Genomic DNA, 21,549 nt, shown 5'->3' on the forward strand with positions numbered 1-21,549 from the left:
CGTGTGACGCCGCGCGTGACGTCATGTGTAAACGCGCGCGAGAGCTAAATTTTGTCACAAAGGCGGCATTTCTATCGAGCTCAACAACACGCCTGCATAGCGACAACACAAGTACGAGTGGATTTTGTGTTTCTGTTTTCTTAAAACACTGGCGTTGAAGCAAAGTGATGACTGACAAGTGATGCTAGCCCTGTATTGCAGGTAATTTGTAATCAAAAAAACAATACATGGTCACATAATTTCTCAATTCCTTAATTCACACGAGCGGTTTTAATTTGTACTCCTTCAAGAGAACCGAGTGTGGTCATAGATTCAGATGCAACCTGAATACAAATTGTCAAATCAAGGCAAAAAGATAAGACAAAAATTGAGCCTGAAAGTGCAATCGTCTTCACGACTTCCTCCGAATCCCGTAAATCCTGATAAAGCACGATTAGATTCATTTGGAGGGTAGGAGGGGAGAAACGTATTGTCCACACTAGTCTGGGGGCTGGAATTATATGGCTTTCAAAACCCTCGCTAGGAACCCGTCTCACTTATATCAAAATATGAAAAAGGTTTCAAATCCAACTAACAATGCCGTTTTTAGGATGTCATTTGTAAGCCATTGATGGAGCTGTGCAAAGATTCCTGATGCAAAAGTAAATATCACCATTCTGGCGATCGCAGCATTTGTAAACACAGCCTGGAGGGAACCTTTCCCGGAATGGAACGCTGCTCTGAAGGAATGGGGAGTGCTTTGGGATTTACATATATACTTGTTCGGAGTCTTATTTGGGCTCATATCAATCTACTTCCTCTACGGACTGATGGGAGTCGTCTTCAAATATCCCATCAGCAAGAATCTTTCCATGGTCGCCATGTATACCTCCGGGTCAATCTTTGCAATAACAAGGTTTGTGGTGCTGTTCCTGGACCCTTATTACCAAGGGTCCATATTCCTAGGAGCGCAGCCGACTCAGCTAATGTGGGACCTGGGTCCACTATCGCTTATCACCATAGAGTTCGCATTGATATGGGTTCTTCTCAAAGCTGCAAGTAAGGTTATCCTTTTGCGAGCGGCATCAAGGACCCCGCTGTTGTTTATTATGCTCGCATTTGCCAGCTATTTCGCCATCTACGTGTCAAAGCAAGTTATAGGAACTCAAATCACTGAGGCCTTAAGTCAAGGATGTTGCTTTGCTTTGGGCGTAACTAACAGCTTTCTGTTTTTCTACCTTGCGTTGTTCATCAAGAGGGGACATGCAGAAATACATCTGCCATTACAAGATCACTTAATAGGCCTTCTCGTTGGCTGCTTTATCATGCAGCTGACTCTCAGCCTTACTTACCTTTACTCTGCTTTTAAGAGCGGCGTATTCAGTGGTAGTTCGCTAGAAGTATTTCCCGACTCATGGAGCTGGTGGTGGATCCAGTCAAGCACAAGAACAATGGAGTTCCTCAACTGCATTTTACTAATTTTAGCGAGCATGAAACGACAACGCAGGTTCCTCAACCTTGAACCACTAGATTACGATCTCCTGAAGTCGTTCACTGAATTTGCAGCGAGGGCAAACGAGACATACGGCGAGACTACGTCATCTAGCGAGACAATGGGCTCATCAATTCCTAGTTCAAATTCGCAAAGTCAGAGGGAGAACCCCAGTGTGATTGAAGTCCCACGTGCCATAGCAAATCCCAGAACTGGTGAAACCACAGGGAGCACCTCTCAGGGGACCATCTCCACTGCTGTTGAGAAAAAATCTACAGGGTCCACTGTTACGGTAAGGGCGTCTATCGGGACAGTCATCAACCAGGAGTCCTCCGATTCAACAGAAAATGTCTATTACGAGGATAGCAGGGACAAGGGGGTGTGGTGGGAGGACAGAGGGGCGTGGGCGCCAGATATGTACGGGTTGGACTATGATACGTTTGACGAGGAGCCTCGCCATGTCTACCTGAGCATCACAGAAGAGAGCTTATTAACTGACTACGGGTACGAGGATTATGACGACTACCTTCAAACAACAGACATGGAAACTGATACAGACGTTGATGCGGGTCATTTGTACGCTTTTGATAAACCCAGAGATAGCTTCACGGAAGATACCGACGTCGATTCAGGGTATGTGTATACTTTTGGTAAACCTGAGGATAGTTTTACTGAAGACGAGGACACCCTTGAGGAAGATTCAGACTTTGATACGGGGATTATGAACGCCTTCGTTAAACCAAGAGACGAAGACTACGGTCAAGGGTATACGATGGATTTTACAATGGGATTTGGCAATGAGGAATATTTTGATCCAAATTATCTGGATGATCTGACGATTCCGGATTTCCATAGAGCAGGACGAGAGGGTGGCGGAGACGACTACGAGCAGGAGTATGAGGAGGAATACCTGGAAGATGGAACCATCCAAGAACAAGATGAGCCATACTATGATGATTATTACGAGGACCAGGAGACGCTCGGTTACGAAGATGGGAATTTCGTCGACGAAGATTACGGACGTGATTATGATCAGGATTATTATTATTACGAACAAGATGATGACGGGAATTACTATTATTACGAAGATATGGAATGAATAAGTCTGTTATAGCCTTGATGTTACAAGGGCTATGTTGTGGACGAGATTTATACGAACAGGATTATTATTACGAACAAGATGATGACGAGAATTACTATTAATACGAAGATATAGAATGAATAAGTCTATTATGGCCTTGATGTAAGGGTTTCGCCGAAGAAGATTGTGGACGAGAATTATACGATCAGGATTAACCATTTATACCTCCCAGATGATGATTTTTACGAAGAGAAGGAATCAATAGGTTAGTTATGCCTTTGATTGGGCAAACACATCCTGAAACGGTCTCTATAAGAATTTCACAGTTTTGTAAAGTCAGGACCGGGCTGTAGCAGGGGGGTGGGGCACTGTGGGCACGTGCCCCCATTATTTAAAAAATATATATAATAAAATGACCAGTAGGGGCGTGGCTGTCCCCCCAATATAAAAAAGAGACCAACAGAACCTAAAAAATATTAATTCCGATGTTTTTGAAAATAAGATGTGGCACATCCTCTTATACAAAGCTATATTTGTGAAAATATGTGGGGGGGATAATGTAATATAAACAATTTTTAAAGAAAGTATGTAAAATAAAATAATTACGATCATATAATATTTTAATGATAACAATAAACTATCGATCACATATACCATTTTTTACCATACAATACTTTTATTTGATCATCAAAGAACAATATCAGTCACGTATGGCTTGTGCTTTCGGGGGGACTGATTGGCTACATGACACGCGCGCTTATAGTGGTCTAGCACAGTTGCATCACGGTTCACGCGGCTCTAACTTTATCACCGCGGGGGCCTGAGGATTAGCGGTAAACCCCACTTCGTTGCTATTTCTCTCGCGTGTTATCATGTGGTGGAAATGTGAGAACAGATCTTGGAAAGCTTCTTTAGCCTTCTGCTTCATCTCCGATAGACAGACCAAATAAATGAGAGGATTAACCATGCAGTTGACCAAGCTGATGACCAATCCAACGATGCGAGTTGTGTACTCATCTGCAATGGTCGTGTCGATGAAATTTCCGGCAATCAGAGCCGTGTACACGAAGGCAAACAGATATAGGCAGAAGAACGCCAGAATTACCGCCGCCGCCGTGTGACTGAGCTTGTAGTGCCTCAGTGTAGATGTAATAGAGCTTGACGACTGATCAGGGCAGGTCTGGCGACGCTTGCGGTGCAAGTACATAAGTATGCGAATACTCATGACTACCAGGCTAGGGCAGAGATGAAGAAGACCACGATGGCGATGGTCAGGTTGAGTGCCTTAGAGATGGGGTCTTCGGACACTGTGCATAGCCGCGTGTACTGATCGGTGATCGGTGATGGGGTATGTCTTCAAGGTGAAGGTACACCCGGGGTGTACGGCGGCAAGTGTAGCGCCCACGAACCAAGCCACCACCACCATTCTCTTGCATGCTATCCTTCTGGGCGCCTTGTGTGGGTAGTAGATGATCAGATACCTCTCCACCCCCAGCACTATCATGTTGGTGATGGTAATTAAGATTGGTACGATCTGGAAATACCTGTGGACACGGCCCACTAGATCACTGGACAGGAAATCAGTTGTGAGCTCTGCTAGCAGGAGTGGAATGGCCAACAGAGCGGACATGAGGTCGGACAGGGCCAGGCTCCGGACAAAGTACTTGGTGGTAAGACGGCGCTGGAGTCTGGTGGTGATGATTGGTTTTGGCTTGTACAGGTAGAGTACCAGTGTGTTGCCGCATACCGAACAGACGGCCACAAAGACCATGATGGAGACAAACACCCACCTCAGACCGTACGGGACGGACTTCCACACGTAGCGAAGGTGGTGCAGGGGGGCGTGCGTTGCTTCCATCACTCGACCCTATCGCCATGCGCAAGTGGTCTTGTTTTACTTATCTGGGGAATTGAAAAGATAATTGTAGATTGTTGTTGATACTAGATGGAGTGTTTTTCCTCTTTGACGGTAGAAATACAGATCCATGCGTATAACATGAGCTTACTTGTAACGGAATAACAGCAATAGCTGTACGATTCCTCAAAGTTTATTCTAAGCGCCCAATTTCAAGTGATGGCTTGGTATTTGTTAATGTCTCTCAGTTAAGTTTGAACATTTCTGACGAGCATCACCGCTATGTAAATTGGCACGAAGTCAGACGAGGACGCTTACGACCCTTTCCTTCCCCCCTATGAACGCATAAGGTCCCCTCCCAAGTGAACGCTATGATATTATTTGTTTTGGGCTCCTTCCCATTTCGCATTATTAATTTGTTTGTGAACTAAACAACGGTGCGTAATAATAACAGGAAAAGACGTATGCCCCAAATGACCCAAGCGCACTTTGTTAAGAAAGACCATAAAAATGCATGAATTATAGGAGGGTAACATTATCAGTTCTGTAGATTACTCCAAATTCCTCTTACATGGGTGTTTTTGGTAAACAAGTTAATCTATCAAAGAACTAGGCAAAATCTCTCCCCCACATAGCGTTTTATTTGTACTAAAACATATAGGAAAAACATAACGCACGATACAGGCCCGTAACCAGAATTTTGGGCTTTGTTTCTCTCTTCATTTGTTATCCCAAACTCGCTTTGGTAACATATCATTCAATGGCTGTCGTTTTTCTAAATGGTCTTAAAGAGCCTGGGGCGAGCGCGCGGGAGACCTGTGATATTCTAAAACGATAGGGACTAGGCTCCATTTCCAAGATGGCTGCCAGCAAAATCGTAGTAAACACGAATTCCTGCAAGTTTACATGGAAATTCTCGACTTACAAAGTTCCAGAGCGATAAAAAAGCAAAAAATTGATTGAAGCGGGACTCCCAAATATGGTATGTAGTGCCTAATAAGGAAATGACCGAGCGAGCTAGAAAAATGACAGTTTTTAAAACAAGATTGCCTGATATGCCAACTTTCCTTTGTAGAAGCGGACCTTCCGTTTGATTGGGAGAGTTATACAGAATGCAGGAATCAGACATCTGGGAGAGCATGAAACTAAAACATACTCGCAGTTTGTTTTTAAAGCTTCCGGAAAATGTAGTGTATTGAAGTCCTTCAAAAATAAAACATATTCTTTTCTTGATGGTCCCTAACCCCCTAAACATGTACATAGGACATGTGCTCAAAGAACGTTTGAAATAGGTCTTCGAAACCGTCAGACTAATCATCTACTAATAAATAGACTAGTTGCCTTTTGTAATTCTTCTCGGATAAAACACTCATCATTTTTTTTAATGGTTAGGATTTACCAAAAAGCGGCAATGATCTAGGACCTGTTACAGGTCATACGACAAGCCCTCCTTCCCGAAACACTTGAAAATGGCATATTTCGTCGTTTAAATATGTTCTGATGTCAAAAATATCACTTTTAAAAGTCGCTGGAAAAAATTATCTGTTTCTTTTTCCCAGGAAGGACCATTCCTTTTTTCCCAGCCAACATTGGTTAGGAATTTTAGCACATGAATAATTGCTCGTATAACCGTTCGGGACGATTTTTCTTTCCCAAGAATCCGCTCCAGCTCCCCAAAAATATTCCCAGCACAACTATTCGACTCCACAAATTCCAACATTTTCCCAGCCAGCAAAAAAACGGGCTGCCAGATATTTTGCGAAACAGATCCGTTTTGTGCACTTGATGTTGGCTGATGACTAAAAAGGCATAAACACATCGCCTACTATTTAGTAACTGCTTTAGTCTTTCTTAGGACCCCGAATAATCAAAACTTGAGATACTCGCTGTATCGAACTAGCTTGCATACTGGCGCAAGTTTTTCCTAAACTCGCCAAAATTTCAAGTTCTTGCTGTACCATTTTTTCAAAGTGTTCGACTCTCGCCGCACACAAAAAAGGGAGCTCGCATGTTGCAAGTGCTATTCGATACGGCCCTCTCTTCAAAAGAATATAAAGTCTGAGAACTAGTACATCAACTTACCTGAAACAAGAAAACCCGACGAACGGGAGAAAAGACCTCTCTCTCTCTCTCTTCGTGGGAACCCTCAGTCGTGTCAACACTTCACATCCCATTAGGTTTTTAAAATCACCGAACAATCAGTTTTTACACCGTTCCCCTTCACATAAAAGACAAGGAAATCTCGTACTTCTATTGATTTTTTTCATTACATAACTCTTCTTGGCCCTGAAAAACTGGAACATATATATTTTTATAGTTTTGACAAATTTAATTTGAGCTTTAATCTTTATCTTGATTTGTCAGACCCTCGGAGGAGATTGCTAAATCTTCAAACTAAATTGTCCCATTAGGTTTGTTAAAATCACAGAACAATCAGTTTTTACACCGTTCCCCTTCACACAAAAGACAAGGAAATTTCGTATTTCCGTTGATGTTTTTATCATTAAATAACTCTTCTTGGTCCTGAGTCTGGAACATGTATATATTTTTTTATAGTTTTGAAACATTTAATTTGGGCTTTAATCTTTATCTTGATTTGTCAGACCCTCGGACGAGATTGCTAAATCTTCAGACTAAATTGTCCCATTAGGTTTGTTAAAATCACCGAACAATCAGTTTTTACACCGTTCCCCTCACACAAAAGACAAGGAAATCTCGTATTATTGTTTTTATCATTACATAACTCTTCTTGGCCCTGAAAAACTGGAACATATATTTTTTTTATAGTTTTGACACATTTAATTTGGGCTTGAATCTTTATTCTTGATTTGTCAGACCCTCGGACGAGATTGCTAAATCTTCAGACTAAATTGTTTTTTTTTCTTGTCATGAAAAGTCTAAATTGGTGTCTTTTCTTGTCGTGAAAAGTCTAAATTGGTGTCTTTTCTTGTCGTGAAAAGTCTAAATTGGTGTCTTTTCTTGTCATAAAAAGTCTATATTGGTGTCTTTTCTTGTCGTGAAAAGTCTAAATTGGTGTCTTTTCTTGTCATAAAAAGTCTAAATTGGTGTCTTTTCTTGTCATGAAAAGTCTAAATTGGTGTCTTTTCTTGTCAGGAAAAGTCTAAATTGGTGTCTTTTCTTGTCGTGAAAAGTCTAAATTGGTGTCTTTTCTTGTCGTGAAAAGTCTAAATTGGTGTCTTTTCTTGTCATGAAAAGTCTAAATTGGTGTCTTTTCTTGTCGTGAAAAGTCTAAATTGGTGTCTTTTCTTGTCGTGAAAAGTCTAAATTGGTGTCTTTTCTTGTCGTGAAAAGTCTAAATTGGTGTCTTTTCTTGTCGTGAAAAGTCTAAATTGGTGTCTTTTCTTGTCGTGAAAAGTCTAAATTGGTGTCTTTTCTTGTCGTGAAAAGTCTAAATTGGTGTCTTTTCTTGTCGTGAAAAGTCTAAATTGGTGTCTTTTCTTGTCGTGAAATTTGCTGATTTAAACCAATGGTGCAGTTGATGGGGATTGTCCTGATTCCGATTGGAACTCATCGATGGATAAAAAGGAACGGAACTGATGCTAAACAAAGTGATATTTTTTCTTTTATTCTGCTTGTTTTTCCTCGTGGCGAGTGAGCTCATTCAAGATATATTTTCCTGCTAGAAGAGGCTTCTTCTTTTGTAATTTGCTGGGATTTTCAAACCTGTTCTCAAATGACATATAGAAAAATAATAATCGAAACCGTTTTTCTTTTTAAATTAGAATGTTGTGAATTTTGAAATTATAGTTTAATAATCATTTAATAATTCTTATAACTAAGCAGTGGAAACTCGATATAACCACCTCGATAATATAACGATCAACATGCCCGGTGCCGGGAAAATTACCGCAGAGTGTATGGAGACAAATCTCGATATAATGATATCCGGTATAAACGATATTTCTAGCATAACGTTAACAATTTCGTGCACAAAGTGTAAAATCTCGACACTTAAACGGTTTCCCAATTTTCATCTACAATTTTTAATGGGATAAATTGGGCCAACGCAATCACAATACAGCCCTACACAATGCACACGTCATGACTCCCTGTCCTTCTCTCGTCCTGTTGTCTTCAATAAAGTTATTTTTACTTATTTTTTTTCTATTTTTTGGAGGTGATAGGATGAGCATGATCCAGGGATCCGATGGCTTTGTTTCTTTGTATTTCCAGTTGAGAGTAACAGGGCCGTAGCAAGGGGTGGGGCACTGGGGTCACGTGCCCCCCCCAATATTTTCAAAAAATATAAGGAAATGACCAGTAGGGGCGTCGCTGTGCCCCCCCCCCCCCCAATATTTTCTTACTGTTTCTGTATTGTACCCCCCCCTCAATATTTTGAGGCCTGCGAAGGAGAAGTTCGAGACATGAGAAACTGCTAACTAGTATTTTTAGGGGAAAAGCACGCGAAAAACACGTCCCCTCCCCCTGAAGGTAATGGATAGTAATCGACACATGACGGTTTACTAGTAATTGTGGTGGAGTAACACGGAAAACTTTTCTAGAAACGTTCCCTCCCCCTGGGGGTAATGAATGGTATTTGACTCTGGACACGTGATGGTGGAGTAACACGGGAATCTCTTCACAAACAGCGGGAAACAGGTCCCCTCTACCTGAGGGGAATGAATGGTATTCGACTCTAGACGGGTTAAGACAGGAATCGATTGAGGAGGATCCACAGTCCCAAGCTGCTGGTAGTAATACATACAGGAACAAATTCAAGAATATAGTATGATAATTTTATTAATTATTTTATTATTATTACTATAATTGAATCATATCTGTTACTGCGGTATTCGCATTTGTCCTTTGCCTACATGTTTGTATTTCTCTACGTTCCACGATTATTTATTCTTGTATACAATCGGCGTTACGTATCTCTAACATTTATTAGCATATAAGGTTCACTAGTTTTTCTCTAGTTCACATTCATCGCTCGTTCTTGTATCGTTCACAAGCAACTGTTTACCGACTATCGTACTACAGGATTATTTTTAAGTATACGTTTTTCGCTTATTTCGTTATTCCTGTAATGTTAATCGTATTCTTTGTAACCTTTTTCAGCAACCGATTTCATCGTTCATGGAGTAAAAATAAGCATGCCGTGTTCGAACACATGAAGCCTTATTTACCGTTACAATATCGAATTTACCAACAGGTCTGGAGCATCATGCCGTACCCGTTCTCAAGGCTGTTTTAAGTACTATGATATTAAACATGGCATACCAGTTCTTTCCATGATATGTCCAGACACGGTTAGGCACGTTTCCGATTAATGTGCATTATCACTAAGCTAAAAATATATCCAAAAATATATGAATCTATGATATTATCATTATGGAATATTTATAAAAGTTAATGGCGTCGTTGTGAAAGCCACGCCATTGTCGTGTGTCTCACAATACGGGTTCGTCAAACTCAAATCCTGTGCCCTCCCCTGAAAGTCGCTTTTCCAGAAGTCTTCGTGCCGAGCTCGTCATGTCCTTATCCGAGAACCCACACTCAAACACTTCCGTCCCACTTACTTCCGGTCCATATGCGTCCCTACCGCAGAGCACCCGATCCGTGTCCATAGTAATAATGTCCCCCTCTCGCAGCTTGTGCTTGATCGTGTACCCTGGGTTCCTGATCAAACGGGAGAACTGGAAGTAGGCCCTATATAACAGAGGGACCTCGTTGGGAGGGACATTTACAAAGGAGACCCTGTACTTTTCACTGCAAATGATGCGCTTCAAGCGGCCTTTGTCGTCCAGTCTGCGGGAATCACATAAATGGTTAATTACAAGAAACTTTACAAGAATCAGCATTAGTGACGAGAAAGAAGAAGATGACAATAGGGACACGAGGACGGATACGAGGACCGAGACAGGATATAACTATTAATTAATTTGAACATTGAAATGGAAGACAGCACGTAAAATATATTCGGTCTCTTAGATTTCAACCGTTCTCCACCAAACCACGACGTGTAAACTCAAGACTTACGGTCTAATGAGGACGTGTTCGCTTGAAATATAAACTGGTATAAACTGATACTATCATTGAACTTATCATCAAATGCTATAAGGAGATTTTCTCGGTGACGCCGTCATAGCCGTAATCGATGTCGCATCTTAAAGCCCCTGATAGCAAAGATACAACTGCACGATCTGTAAAACCTGTTAACACCTAAGATATGAATTTAGGTGCTGAGACCTGTTGAGTTATATTCCTAAAAGATTGTTTGAATATCTCGCGAGTGATTGGTCGGAGCATTTATTGCATACGTATTTCCACTGTTCACGGTTTTACTAGTCGCGCTGTAAATATTGACGATGGTGGTTTAATCCTGGTTTCCATTATGTTTACTTTTTTGTCGTATCTCTCGCGTGAATACAATTCATACGCAGGAGACACTGGGGGCATGTGGCCCCCAATATTTAAAAACAATTACGAGGAAATAACCTGTAGGGGCGTGGCTGTGTCCCCCCTCCCCAAAAAAACTTTCCTGGCCTGCTACGGGTCTGATACGAAAGGTACAACCATAAGGAAGGAAATTATACGATATACACCTATTCAAGAGAGTATCATAATCTCTTGACCTATTTCAAAGCTGACTATAAGAAAATAGAAAATAACAAACGCCTAAAACGCTAGTTAGATAAAACAGGCTTTTAGTGAAAATTTTGTAAAATTTAGTGAAGCTAAAAAGCGTTTCTATTGAGACAAAAAAGATAGTAAATAAACACTTCTTCAATGCAAGAACATCAGTGAGTAGTATGATAATGAGCAATACCTGATGACCGGATGCGAGAAGCTCATCTTCAGATCAGCGTCATGATTGGTCACCTTTCTCTGGTACAATATTCTTGCGGTACACAGGCGATTAAAGTTTTCAGGATCCTCTTTTTTCAGCTGTTTTGCAATGTTGAAGCCATCTACAAAGGTATGCTCGCCGCCTTCTCCCCCAAGCTCCTGGCGACAGTGGATCATATGTAGCTACAAGGGAATATGAAAAGGGAAAGAATCAGCGGTTGATAGCAAAGAAAAAAATCAAACACATTGACTACTTCAAACAGCTTGACTTTCGTTACAACTGTGTCTATTTAACAAACGACTTGTCCACCATAAACAGGTTTGACCTGGGACCAACTTAACAACTATGCATCCAAATAATAGGACTTAGGCAACCCCCCAAAAAGAGTTTTTTATTGACATATTTAAGCCTAGTTATTTTACGCCAATTCTAAAGAAGAATAAAAGTATATATGGGGTATCTATTCTGCCGACATATATGATTTATGTGTGTGTTTCTTGGTTCAAGTAAGGCATATTCATATACAACTAGCCAGCTACGTTTTTTCCTATTCTGCCATCTTTTATGGTTAAAAATTCCTTCCACCACACCCAATTTACTAAGTCTCTTAGGGGTAAGAATTTCTGTTGACCACGCCCAACGTACCATCCCTTAGGGATAAAATAGATAATTTGTCTGTATTTATCGCAGTCCCCCCCAGGTTGTATTTCTCAATGTGTCTATTCTGCCGACATATTGCTTTATTTGTGTGTTTGTTGGGTCAAGTAAGGCATATTCACATACAAATAGCCAGCTAGACTCATACAGACAGCGGTTGTTCATTATGCATCATTACCTTGTACGAAAATCGTTTACATATTGAGCCGACACCAGTTGTATTTCCGGGGGGGACTCTCCAGAAAAGTAGACCAAATGCCATCCCTTAGGGGGTGTTGAAGGATTTTTCCGATTTTGCTATCTCGCAGGGCATAAAATTCGACCAACTGCTATTCCTAAGGGGCTGTTTAACGTTTTTTTCTTCCGATTGTGCTATCTTTTAGGTTAAAAATTAGGTTAAAATAGATAATTTGCCGGCGATCAACCCCCGTCTGTATTTGTCGGATTCCCTCCCCCCAGGGTTGTATTTCTCAATGTGTCGATGTAGGTTGGTACCTACCCCTCCCCTGTACTCCTTATATGGACATGTTGCCTTCGGGACGCACGCGATAGATGCGGGACTAGCACCCGTATCCTCACTACCGATCTTATTCACGACTGGATACGTTTCCCTGAAAAAAGAATAAGAGTATTAAACACAAGAGAGTGTCTAATAATCATGTGCTTAGTTAGAGCCTGGGTTCACTCTCAAAGCCAGAGGGTCGGGGATCAAAGATTATTTATTATAGATAGTTTATTCCAAATAGATTGTATAGCAGCTAAAACGCTGAATTGTACATCGAGTAAAATTTTAAACTATTTATATAAATAAATTATATAAAATTCTATATTAAATTCTATATTTTATATATATTATTATATTATATATATTTGATTATAATATTTACAATGAGAATTATGTGTTAAATTTAATGTAGATTGATGCCATAGTTGGAATAAAGGATCGCCTTTATTCCGCGCGTCAGCGCGGTACAGAAGATGGCCTGGATTGTCTAATATTGTAACTACTCTGGTTTCTGGTAGGTAATATGTTGGCTAGCTTATGGTCAGGACAAGTACAAATAGCTGAGAACAGATTTAGACTCAGTTTTTCTAGGCTAGATGTCTGAATAGAAGGCGAAATTACTTTAAAGTCATTACAATAATAAAATTTAAAAATCATCCTTGTATTCCTTGCGGAACAGTGTGTCTTGATTATCAGCCCGAAAAAGATCCCAAGACTTACATAATCAGAAACATATCAATATATTTAGAGTTGAACTCGACCCACACTTTCCACTCCTTACCCAAACCACATAGTCTTCAGATATCCAAGCACATCACCAAGCTTTTTCACCTGGCCTGCATCACTGCCCGCACCGTTAATGAGCACGAGTCCGTGTGAGCCAATCAGCTTAAGCCACGTCAGCTGCGTCCTCTCGTCTTGTAAGACGTCGTCGAATGATATGGTGGGGATATCCGCCCCCAAGCCCAACAGTTGTGCATCTTCACGGATAAAACTCTGCTCCTGTGGAATGATGCAAAGGAAAGTTCAACATGGGTGTCAGGCTTTACGTTAGAGCTTTACAGATTCGTAGCAGGCCTCGAAATATTAGGGAGTGGGGGGGGGGGGGGGGGGGCACGATACAGAAATATAAAAAAACATCGGGGGCACAGCAACGCCCCAACTGGTTATTTTCTTATTCTTCTTCAAAATATTGGGGGGCACAGCAACGCCCCAACTGGTCATTTCCTTATTATTCTTCAAAATATTGGGGGGCACAGCAACGCCCCAACTGGTCATTTCCTTATTATAATTCAAAATATTGGGGGCACAGCAACGCCCCAACTGGTCATTTCCTTATTATTCTTCAAAATATTGGGGGGCACAGCAACGCCCCAACTGGTCATTTCCTTATTATTCTTCAAAATATTGGGGGGCACAGCAACGCCCCAACTGGTCATTACCTTTATTATTCTTCAAAAGTGACGCAACACGTTAACCCACCTCAAACTGCTGACCATTGCTATCCGGAAGCCTCCTCTCAAACAGCCAATCACAATCAAAGCAGGACACATGACCATTAGGCCACGTCAGCGTGATTTGTTTCCTGTCGTGACTGAGCTCAGCCTTGCTGGCGACCAAGCTAGGGTCCAGCTCCCTGACCGGGTCCAGCGCTCGCTGGAGGGACGACCTATGGAAGCACTGAGGGCACCGACAAATATCCCGAAGGTATATGAACGGATACCGACTACTCGAGCCGTCACGCCATGTGACACTTAACAGGCCATCACCCAGGTTTCGCTCAATTTCCTTGGCCTGAAGCAGCCGCGTGTGGTCTGGGGACGAGGTAAGGCATTTTACCAATGTGTTGCTGAGTCCCTTTATGTTAGACCTGATGCCGCGATAGAATAACCGCTGGAGTGACATTTTGACGAGGTCTGCTTTGTCTAAAAGTCTAAACGAGAAATAGTATAAGTGAAGGATTATCTTAAGAGGCTCAAAAAGACAACAAATGGAGGAACTTTGTTGTGACTCTCGTACAAAATACCAGTTATATTGCTCTAATAAGTGCCGACTTAACGTGTTGAGGAGGGGTTCCGATATTTTTTACCACCCAAAGGGCCAAAGGGGGTATGGGCCCTCTAAAAGGGCTCCAATCTTTTTTTATGTGTCCGACTTTTAAAAAGGGAAAGGGGGAGGCAAAAAATTACACCAAAGGGGTAGGGAGGGGCTCTGAAATTTTAAGGAGTCCTGAGTGAAAATATTCCCTCTCTCACTCTTAGGGTAGTTATAACACTCCCTAAGCAAATTCCCCGTAAAAGCCGCCTGGGACATAAAAAGTCAAATACATTGCGTTTTGAGGCCAGGTAAAGTACCTGGACGATCAGAATAAGGATATCGATTTGTGTTTTGAGTCGTGTTTGCTGATCTCTTCCCTTTGTGTGGTGTATTGAACTATTTGTTGGGAGGGTCAATTTTTCTGGTTTACCTCGATCGATTTTAACCTGGACTATTATTTGGCCAAAGAGTAGCTGCTTGGTTGGATGTATATCCTCAAAAGGGCTGTTGCTAGTAGTGCAGCTACCCTAGAAGATCAGGTATTTAACAAAAGAAACGAAAAACTAGCGTCCGTCCCTGACGCAACCTTATTACAGGAAATTAATGGTAGATATTAACGTCTACTAAATGTACGCGTATCAAATTAACGCGAATTTTTGGACAACTTCTCTTAAAACAAGTGACATTAACGCGAATTTGAGCATAAAGTATTCAGATAACCTGAATTAAAGCGTATCCAAAAAGATTGTATAATTTATTTCTCAATTTGCTGCTCGGAAATACTTTTCTGATTCCGAAAGTGATGACGAAGGCAATGATTTACGGGGAACCACTTGATAGCCTGCGAGCCGGCTCTCCTGTGGTTTTCGTTGTTCAGGATCCCTGTGGCGCAAAAAATCAAGAGTGAGGGAGGGAGGGGTTGCCTGCGTAGCAAGCGTTTCTGTAGAGTTTCAACGGAAATAAAGAGCAAACCCACGCTTCTCTTTTTCTGCGGTCGACCAATTCTTCGCGAAACGCTTGCTACGTAGGCCAGGCGAAGGTGAAAGGGGGGAAAGTGGTCGCCACTGGAATCCCGACGCCACCAAAACGGAAATTTCAGTATTAACCCACTGGAGAGCCCGTTAGCAGGGTAGGGAATCACCAGTAGCCCAGTGTGTTACGGGTGCGTCAGCGTATGGGGCCTCTCTCCTCTGCTGACACGGGTTCGATTCACGGTCGAAACATGGAAAGTATCTTCCTGTTTCTCGGCCCTGAATTTCACTTTAAATGTGAAGCGCTTATAAATCTGAATTGCGGCCACATTCGAAGCTCTGCGATCTTTGACCTATTAATGTTGTACTTATACTTAGGACGTGCGTTTGTGCATGGTTGTACAAATACATTTCAGTAAGTAATGTCTGCCCTTAGATCGACACAGCTGTAATTATTGCGATCTCCCAGCTTGGTTTTTTTTGTATCCCTATTATCTGATGGCACGCTGTTATGTTAGTAGGGTCCTTTCGGACGATTAGACAATGTAAATTTAAATGCACGATCGATTATTATCTGCTAAATTCTAAAGCCAAACGCTTTCATCAATTTCAAAAATCAGAAGCAGTCACAGAATATAAATAAACATAAAAGCACGTACCTTTGCACATTCGAATGACAGTCGGAATAAGGCAACGGTAAGAAGACGTGCATACGAGAAAGCAAAGAGAGAGAGAGAGAGAGCTGGGAAATCAGCGAGATTTGTAAACTCTTATTGTTGTGTGACTATCTTGCGTGACAAGTTACGCTACCCACAGCTCACCGCGCGCCCCATTTTGGCGCTAGAATTTACTTTTTCTCCGGTTTGGATGTATCGAAAGTGGAGCTCTAGAGAATTTCTCGAAATAACGCGACGTTTGATCAGATCTTTAACCATTTCGAGTAGTATTGTCAGGCCAAAGCACTGTACTACGGTGTTCCGTGATCGAAGGGATTCAATCCACTCAATTCCTGACTTAATTCGGTCTCGTAGTGTGAACTTATTATCAAGGCGAGTTTTTCGATCGACAGCCACGTTTTGTACTGGTGCGTTACACAGAAGAAAGAAAAGAATGGAAGATTTGGAAATAACCGATTTAAAGGTCGTCCCGTGTGAAAATTCAAGGTTTATTCAACCCTCAAGGGTAGTTTTTAATCAGGTAAGGTTTGTATTACATAACAACATATTTTATTTTGAATCTTATACAACCTGACAACGTCATTGTATATTGATTGATTGATTCTCTTCCATTCTTGGCCCAATAGCCAAAAGGAAAAAATCTTGCCCCCCCCCCCCCCCTCAAAAGTTAAATGGTCTGCCCCTAAGTTACTTATACTAAACTTACTAAATTTAAGTCATGCTAACAGTTTAATTCAACATTAATTTATTAAGGTATACAGAAAGCTTTGTAAAATTTGATGAATTTACGGGGCAGTACGCAGCTCTTACAAGCTGCAATTTGATTGGGCAAATGAACAATATCCGCACCTCGTCACAAAGAACAAGAAGAATAGAGACAAAAGAACTCCTTTGTAGAACAAAGATAATAGGAGGCAAAGCAGCTGCGTACTTACTCGAACTTACCCCCCTCCCCTCCATGGTTTGCTAGACATTGTCTTACATATTCTCTTAGCCCCTCAAGTTTTGCAGAATGTCCAGACCAAATAATGATAATAGTATTTTTTTACCAGAAGCATGTGATAATTTATTCTTTAGGGGTAATATGCAATTGCATACCCCTGACATAGGGTTGGACAGGACGTGCTTATTCCCGCCCTCTCGTCTAATAAGGGCCCATGTCTTATTTAATTAATAATCTTCTGATTCTATCCTTTTTTACTATACCTATTACTGCCCCTCCCCCTAGTGAATTCTGGGTATGCCTCTGCAAGTTTAAGGATTGCTGTGCCCATCTTTTGAAACTACCTTATATGTATTCATCAGAATGGCCGCCAGCGGGCATGGGACTATATCACTGAACATGACGAGTAGGTAGCATGTCTTACAATATGGTGATCTGCTCGCAGGGTGTGGCTAGAAAGGGGGATTACCTTTTGCAACACCTTTAAACTGATTTTTGTTGCTATCAATCAACACCAGACTTGGCCTCTATCTTTTAGCCACTTCTTGCATTCAGGTCACACTGATAATCATTTATAAATAACTTCATACAATGTATTATTTAGAATGGGAGTCGCAGAATGTGGGACTATCTGATTGTTCATAGTAGGTATGTTGTGTAGATTTATTACAAATTGTTTTTTTTTTTAAAGTATACAATGAAACAAAAGGCTTCTCTCACTCTGAACTGTCAATCAAATGTTTTGTTGATAAAGTGATGCAGTACAATTAAATTAAAAGTAGAAAATCAAACTAGCAATCTGTTATTTTGTTTTATTTATTCTTTCAGTGTTGCTTGTCTGATGTTCAATACAACAAGGCAGGCATTTGTTTTAGTGAAGCAGTTTCGACCAGGTACATTTACGTATACATGTATGTGTACATTTACGTGTACATCTTTCTTGTGTGTCTTAATCTCCATCTGTCCATCTTCCTTGTCTTTCTTCTCCTACCAATCCATCCCTATTGTTTGTCTGTTTTTCTTTAAATTGGCCCATCCCTATTGTCTATCTCCATATATGATCATCTCTCTTGTCTTTCTGTCTCCATATTTGTACATTTCCTTTGTCTGTATGCTCCTCTACACAGTTTTCTATCTTGTCTGTCTGTCCCTCTCTCTGTTCTCTCTCCTCTGCTGTCTGTCCCTCTCTCTGTTCTCTCTCCTCTGCTGTCTGTCCCTCTCTCTGTTCTCTCTCCTCTGCTGTCTGTCCATCTCTCTGTTCTCTCTCCTCTGCTGTCTGTCCATCTCTCTGTTCTCTCTCCTCTGCTGTCTGTCCATCTCTCTGTTCTCTCTCCTCTGCTGTCTGTCCATCTCTCTGTTCTCTCTCCTCTGCTGTCTGTCCATCTCTCTGTTCTCTCTCCTCTGCTGTCTGTCCATCTCTATTGTCTGTCTCTCTGTCCTCCTCACTTGTGTCTTTCTGTTGTTTCTAACTGGCTGTCTGTCTGCCATAACTCACAAGAATTCTGAACATTTACTTCTATTTTAGCTATTTACATGCACAACAACAGAGCTCTTCATAACACGAAACATGGAATTGATGGCACTCTTGTTAAGAGTGAAGACCCCAAAACTGAAGCTCTTGCTGACCCGACATCAGGCATAACCTACGAACTATGTGCAGGGATCATAGACCAGAACATAAGTCTTGTTAAGCTTATGAAGCAAGAAATGCTAGAAGAGTGTGGCTATGATGTGCCTGAAAATAAAATCGAAAGAGTGACATCTTTTCGTGCTGGGGTTGGCAGCACAGGTGCTGTTCAGACAATATTCTATGCAGAGGTGACAGATGAAATGATTGTTACAGGTGCAGGGGGTGGAAATCTTCAGGAAGGAGAGAGAATTGAAGTTTATTATCTTCCTTTAGATAAGAGTAAAGAATTTGTATTCAATGAATCTCTAGCTAAGCCCGCTGCACTACTTTTTGCATTTTTGTGGTACTTTAATAAAAATGGGTTATAAAACTGATGGTGGTTCTAATCTTTATTAGAATTGTATTTCTATTCTATTTAACAGCATGACAAATAAAATCATAAACATAAAATATATGTAATGGATTGGTACTTGGGTATTTTTCGGGTCCCTGTATTTAGTATTCAGGGTAAATTTTTCTTTTGCTAGGCCCCTTTATAAACATACCTCCTTGGCTAGGAACCTATATAAAAATATCTCCTTGGCTAGGCAGCTCTATGAATGCACCTTTATCCTCGGGGACCCAGGGAGTTGCGGAGGTCAAAGGAGGCGAGTGCGGCGGAGGGGAAGGGTAGAAAGATGAGGGGAGTCTTGGCGCTCGCCTCCTCTGTCCTCTGCCACGCCCTGGGTCCACGTGGATGATGCACCTCCTTCCATAGGCTCAAGTAATGGTATATATTTTGAGTTTCTATTGGAAGCATTACAAAATGCACCCACACCTTCCACCTCAATCCAGTCTACTGGTCCGATTTATGATAATATTTCAATATAAAATAGATGTTTGTTAGTCACAACATCACAATGGAATTCAAGTTCACTCTCATGTTTCCCATTGATCATGCAACACCATTTTGTCTGTACTGGTTTTCAGGGAAAATGTTTCTTTGATCTGTCCCTTCTCCACACAACAGACAGCTCATGCTGTAGTCCTGATAATAAAACAAAATTGAAAATCAAATCTGTTGCTGTAAACATTAAAAGAGCAACCATTGAAGCCATCAGAATTTAAAAAAATGACTACAGTTAAAACCTGTGAGTAAGAACCTAGAATTTAAAAACCTGTTGAATCTGTTTATAGCCTCTTATTTGTAAAAGATTCTTATAAACAACCAGGATTTGCTTAGGGAAGGAAGGATTTAAAATATATATATATTGAAATATTCAACACAAAAATTTCCTTGAGTAACGCAATTTATCTAACAACCTACCTGATAAACCCTGATAAGTGAATTTGTACGTGAGAGCTTTCTGTACCACAAACGCCACCCCCAAAAAATCCTCAGGCTTTTCTGGGGTTGACAGGTATGTAATTTAGAGAAAGGATACCGACATATTTCTAATACCAACCTGGCTATCACCTTCTACTCTGAACGTAAACTCATGCTCAGCAACCACATGTCCACAATGTACACATTCATCTACAAACAAGATATAATTCACAACATCATTACTATCAACAAAGGTAGCAGGGTTGGATGTGGCGTTCTCAAATTTTTTAGAAAGAAAACAATGTTGAAAAGATATTTTAGAAGACCAGTGAAATGATGAGACTGCATACGTTTATATGTAGCAGGGTTGGATGTGGCGTTCTCAAATTTTTTAGAAAGAAAACAATGTTGAAAATATATTTTAGAAGACCAGTGAAATGATGAGACTGCATACGTTTATATGTTATTGTTTCCTCTCCATCTTCATCTTCAGTTGTCTGTCTGTCCACTATCTTAACCGGGTCTTTCTGGCCACACTCCTTACATCCCTGGAAGTTCCACAGGTATGAGCCATTGTCCAGGCACATGTTACCCTACAGGGCCATACAAGGGGGTGTTTGATCAGTAGCGGATCTAGGGGGAGGGTTAAGGGGGTTCAGCCCCTCTCCCCTTATACCCCTTAGGCTCCCAACTGAAGTGTGTTGTACATTAGAAATACAGTAAAAAAAAATGAGTCACAAGAAAAAACGGATCACAAAACATTGTGGGTTATCCCCACCTCCTTGGCAAAAAAAGAAAGAAACGCTGCTTTTGAAATAGAGCAGTTCCACGTATTGAAAATGGGTCTTTTATCCTAGAAGATTCAAGGCTTCCATTTTTAACAGGGGGTTGGGAAAGCAGACTACCCCTTTAATGCACTTGTCATTTTAAACCTTCCCCCCTATGGTCCCGGGGAAGTGTGGGGTTAACGTGGGGGTTTAGAGCACTTTTGAACGAGAATCTGTCCCGAGGGGGTAGGGGAATTGCCGTTTTTGACTCTAAGACTTGTCCCTACCCTTGGGGGTTGGAACAAGTGAATAGCGTCACAAATGAACTTATCTGTTATCTGCAAAAGTCATGTCAGTTTCCGATTTGAGATTCTTTCTCTTCTATGACAGAGCCGGGACCACGGGGGTGGGGTTTCAATTGACTAAAGTATAACCTCTGGATCCCAGGATATCACACTATAGCCCTAATGCTTTAATATGCTGATACGCCCCTCAATTCCACAATGCAAATATTCCAGCATAGTTAGTAGTCCCCTCTACTAACTATGATTCCAGCAAAATTTGGACCCATTCCTACACAAAATGAGCTTGTCCCTAGGAGCAGACAATTGACATCTTGGATAACTTGTCTGTAGTTTCATAAAAATTGGATCGCGCTGTGAAATATCTGGATCCGCCATTGTAAAACCCTACCCTGTCTGGAAGTTGCTGCTTCACACAATCACGACACATAATAATTAGGTCGTTTCTCCGTTAATAAAAAAAACTTGTTCTTTGCTGAAATTTCGAGCCTTCAATCGGCCAGCAGTAAAACATTCATACTTTGAGCCCGCGA

General features: G+C 41.2%; 4 protein-coding genes across 7 annotated transcripts; 2 read left to right on the plus strand and 2 right to left on the minus strand.

Annotated features, from left to right (window-relative positions):
* The first annotated feature begins 63 nt into the window (after positions 1-63).
* On the plus strand, positions 64-5,119 carry LOC116615403. Its single transcript, XM_032376997.2, has 2 exons — positions 64-201; positions 590-5,119. Exon 2 carries the CDS (start codon positions 810-812, stop codon positions 2,568-2,570), a length of 1,761 nt encoding a protein of 586 aa, XP_032232888.1. The 5' UTR covers positions 64-201; positions 590-809; the 3' UTR covers positions 2,571-5,119.
* A 4,031-nt stretch (positions 5,120-9,150) lies between these two features.
* LOC5508209 (gamma-butyrobetaine dioxygenase) lies at positions 9,151-16,170 on the minus strand. 3 transcript variants are annotated; one of them, XM_001628783.3, is made up of 7 exons: positions 16,051-16,170; positions 14,851-14,947; positions 13,866-14,316; positions 13,165-13,385; positions 12,378-12,489; positions 11,201-11,403; positions 9,151-10,179 (listed from the first exon to the last, which is right to left on the minus strand). In XM_001628783.3, exons 3-7 carry the CDS (start codon positions 14,286-14,288, stop codon positions 9,822-9,824), a joined length of 1,317 nt encoding a protein of 438 aa, XP_001628833.1. In that variant the 5' UTR covers positions 14,289-14,316; positions 14,851-14,947; positions 16,051-16,170; the 3' UTR covers positions 9,151-9,821. The 3 variants fall into 3 exon arrangements, with proteins under 3 accessions (XP_001628833.1, XP_032232889.1, XP_048585994.1); XM_032376998.2 differs by lacking the exon at positions 14,851-14,947 and having other exon boundaries at positions 16,051-16,158; XM_048730037.1 differs by lacking the exon at positions 14,851-14,947 and having other exon boundaries at positions 9,999-10,179; positions 11,254-11,403; positions 16,051-16,158.
* On the plus strand, positions 16,134-19,091 carry LOC5508207 (uridine diphosphate glucose pyrophosphatase NUDT14). Of its 2 annotated transcripts, none has more exons than XM_032376999.2 (4): positions 16,134-16,588; positions 17,616-17,659; positions 17,840-17,904; positions 18,537-19,091. In XM_032376999.2, the coding sequence occupies exons 1-4, from the start codon at positions 16,259-16,261 to the stop codon at positions 19,007-19,009; spliced, it is 912 nt and encodes a 303-aa protein (XP_032232890.2). In that variant the 5' UTR covers positions 16,134-16,258; the 3' UTR covers positions 19,010-19,091. The 2 variants fall into 2 exon arrangements, with proteins under 2 accessions (XP_032232890.2, XP_001628805.3); XM_001628755.3 differs by lacking the exon at positions 17,616-17,659 and adding an exon at positions 17,374-17,417 and having other exon boundaries at positions 16,176-16,588.
* On the minus strand, positions 19,016-21,532 carry LOC5508219 (protein Churchill). Its single transcript, XM_001628784.3, has 4 exons — positions 21,408-21,532; positions 20,402-20,540; positions 20,087-20,157; positions 19,016-19,668 (listed from the first exon to the last, which is right to left on the minus strand). The coding sequence occupies exons 1-4, from the start codon at positions 21,444-21,446 to the stop codon at positions 19,576-19,578; spliced, it is 342 nt and encodes a 113-aa protein (XP_001628834.2). The 5' UTR covers positions 21,447-21,532; the 3' UTR covers positions 19,016-19,575.
* Between the last annotated feature and the right edge of the window lie 17 nt (positions 21,533-21,549).

The sequence above is a fragment of the Nematostella vectensis genome, chromosome 7 (assembly GCF_932526225.1).
Source record: "Nematostella vectensis chromosome 7, jaNemVect1.1, whole genome shotgun sequence".
NCBI lineage: Eukaryota > Metazoa > Cnidaria > Anthozoa > Actiniaria > Edwardsiidae > Nematostella > Nematostella vectensis.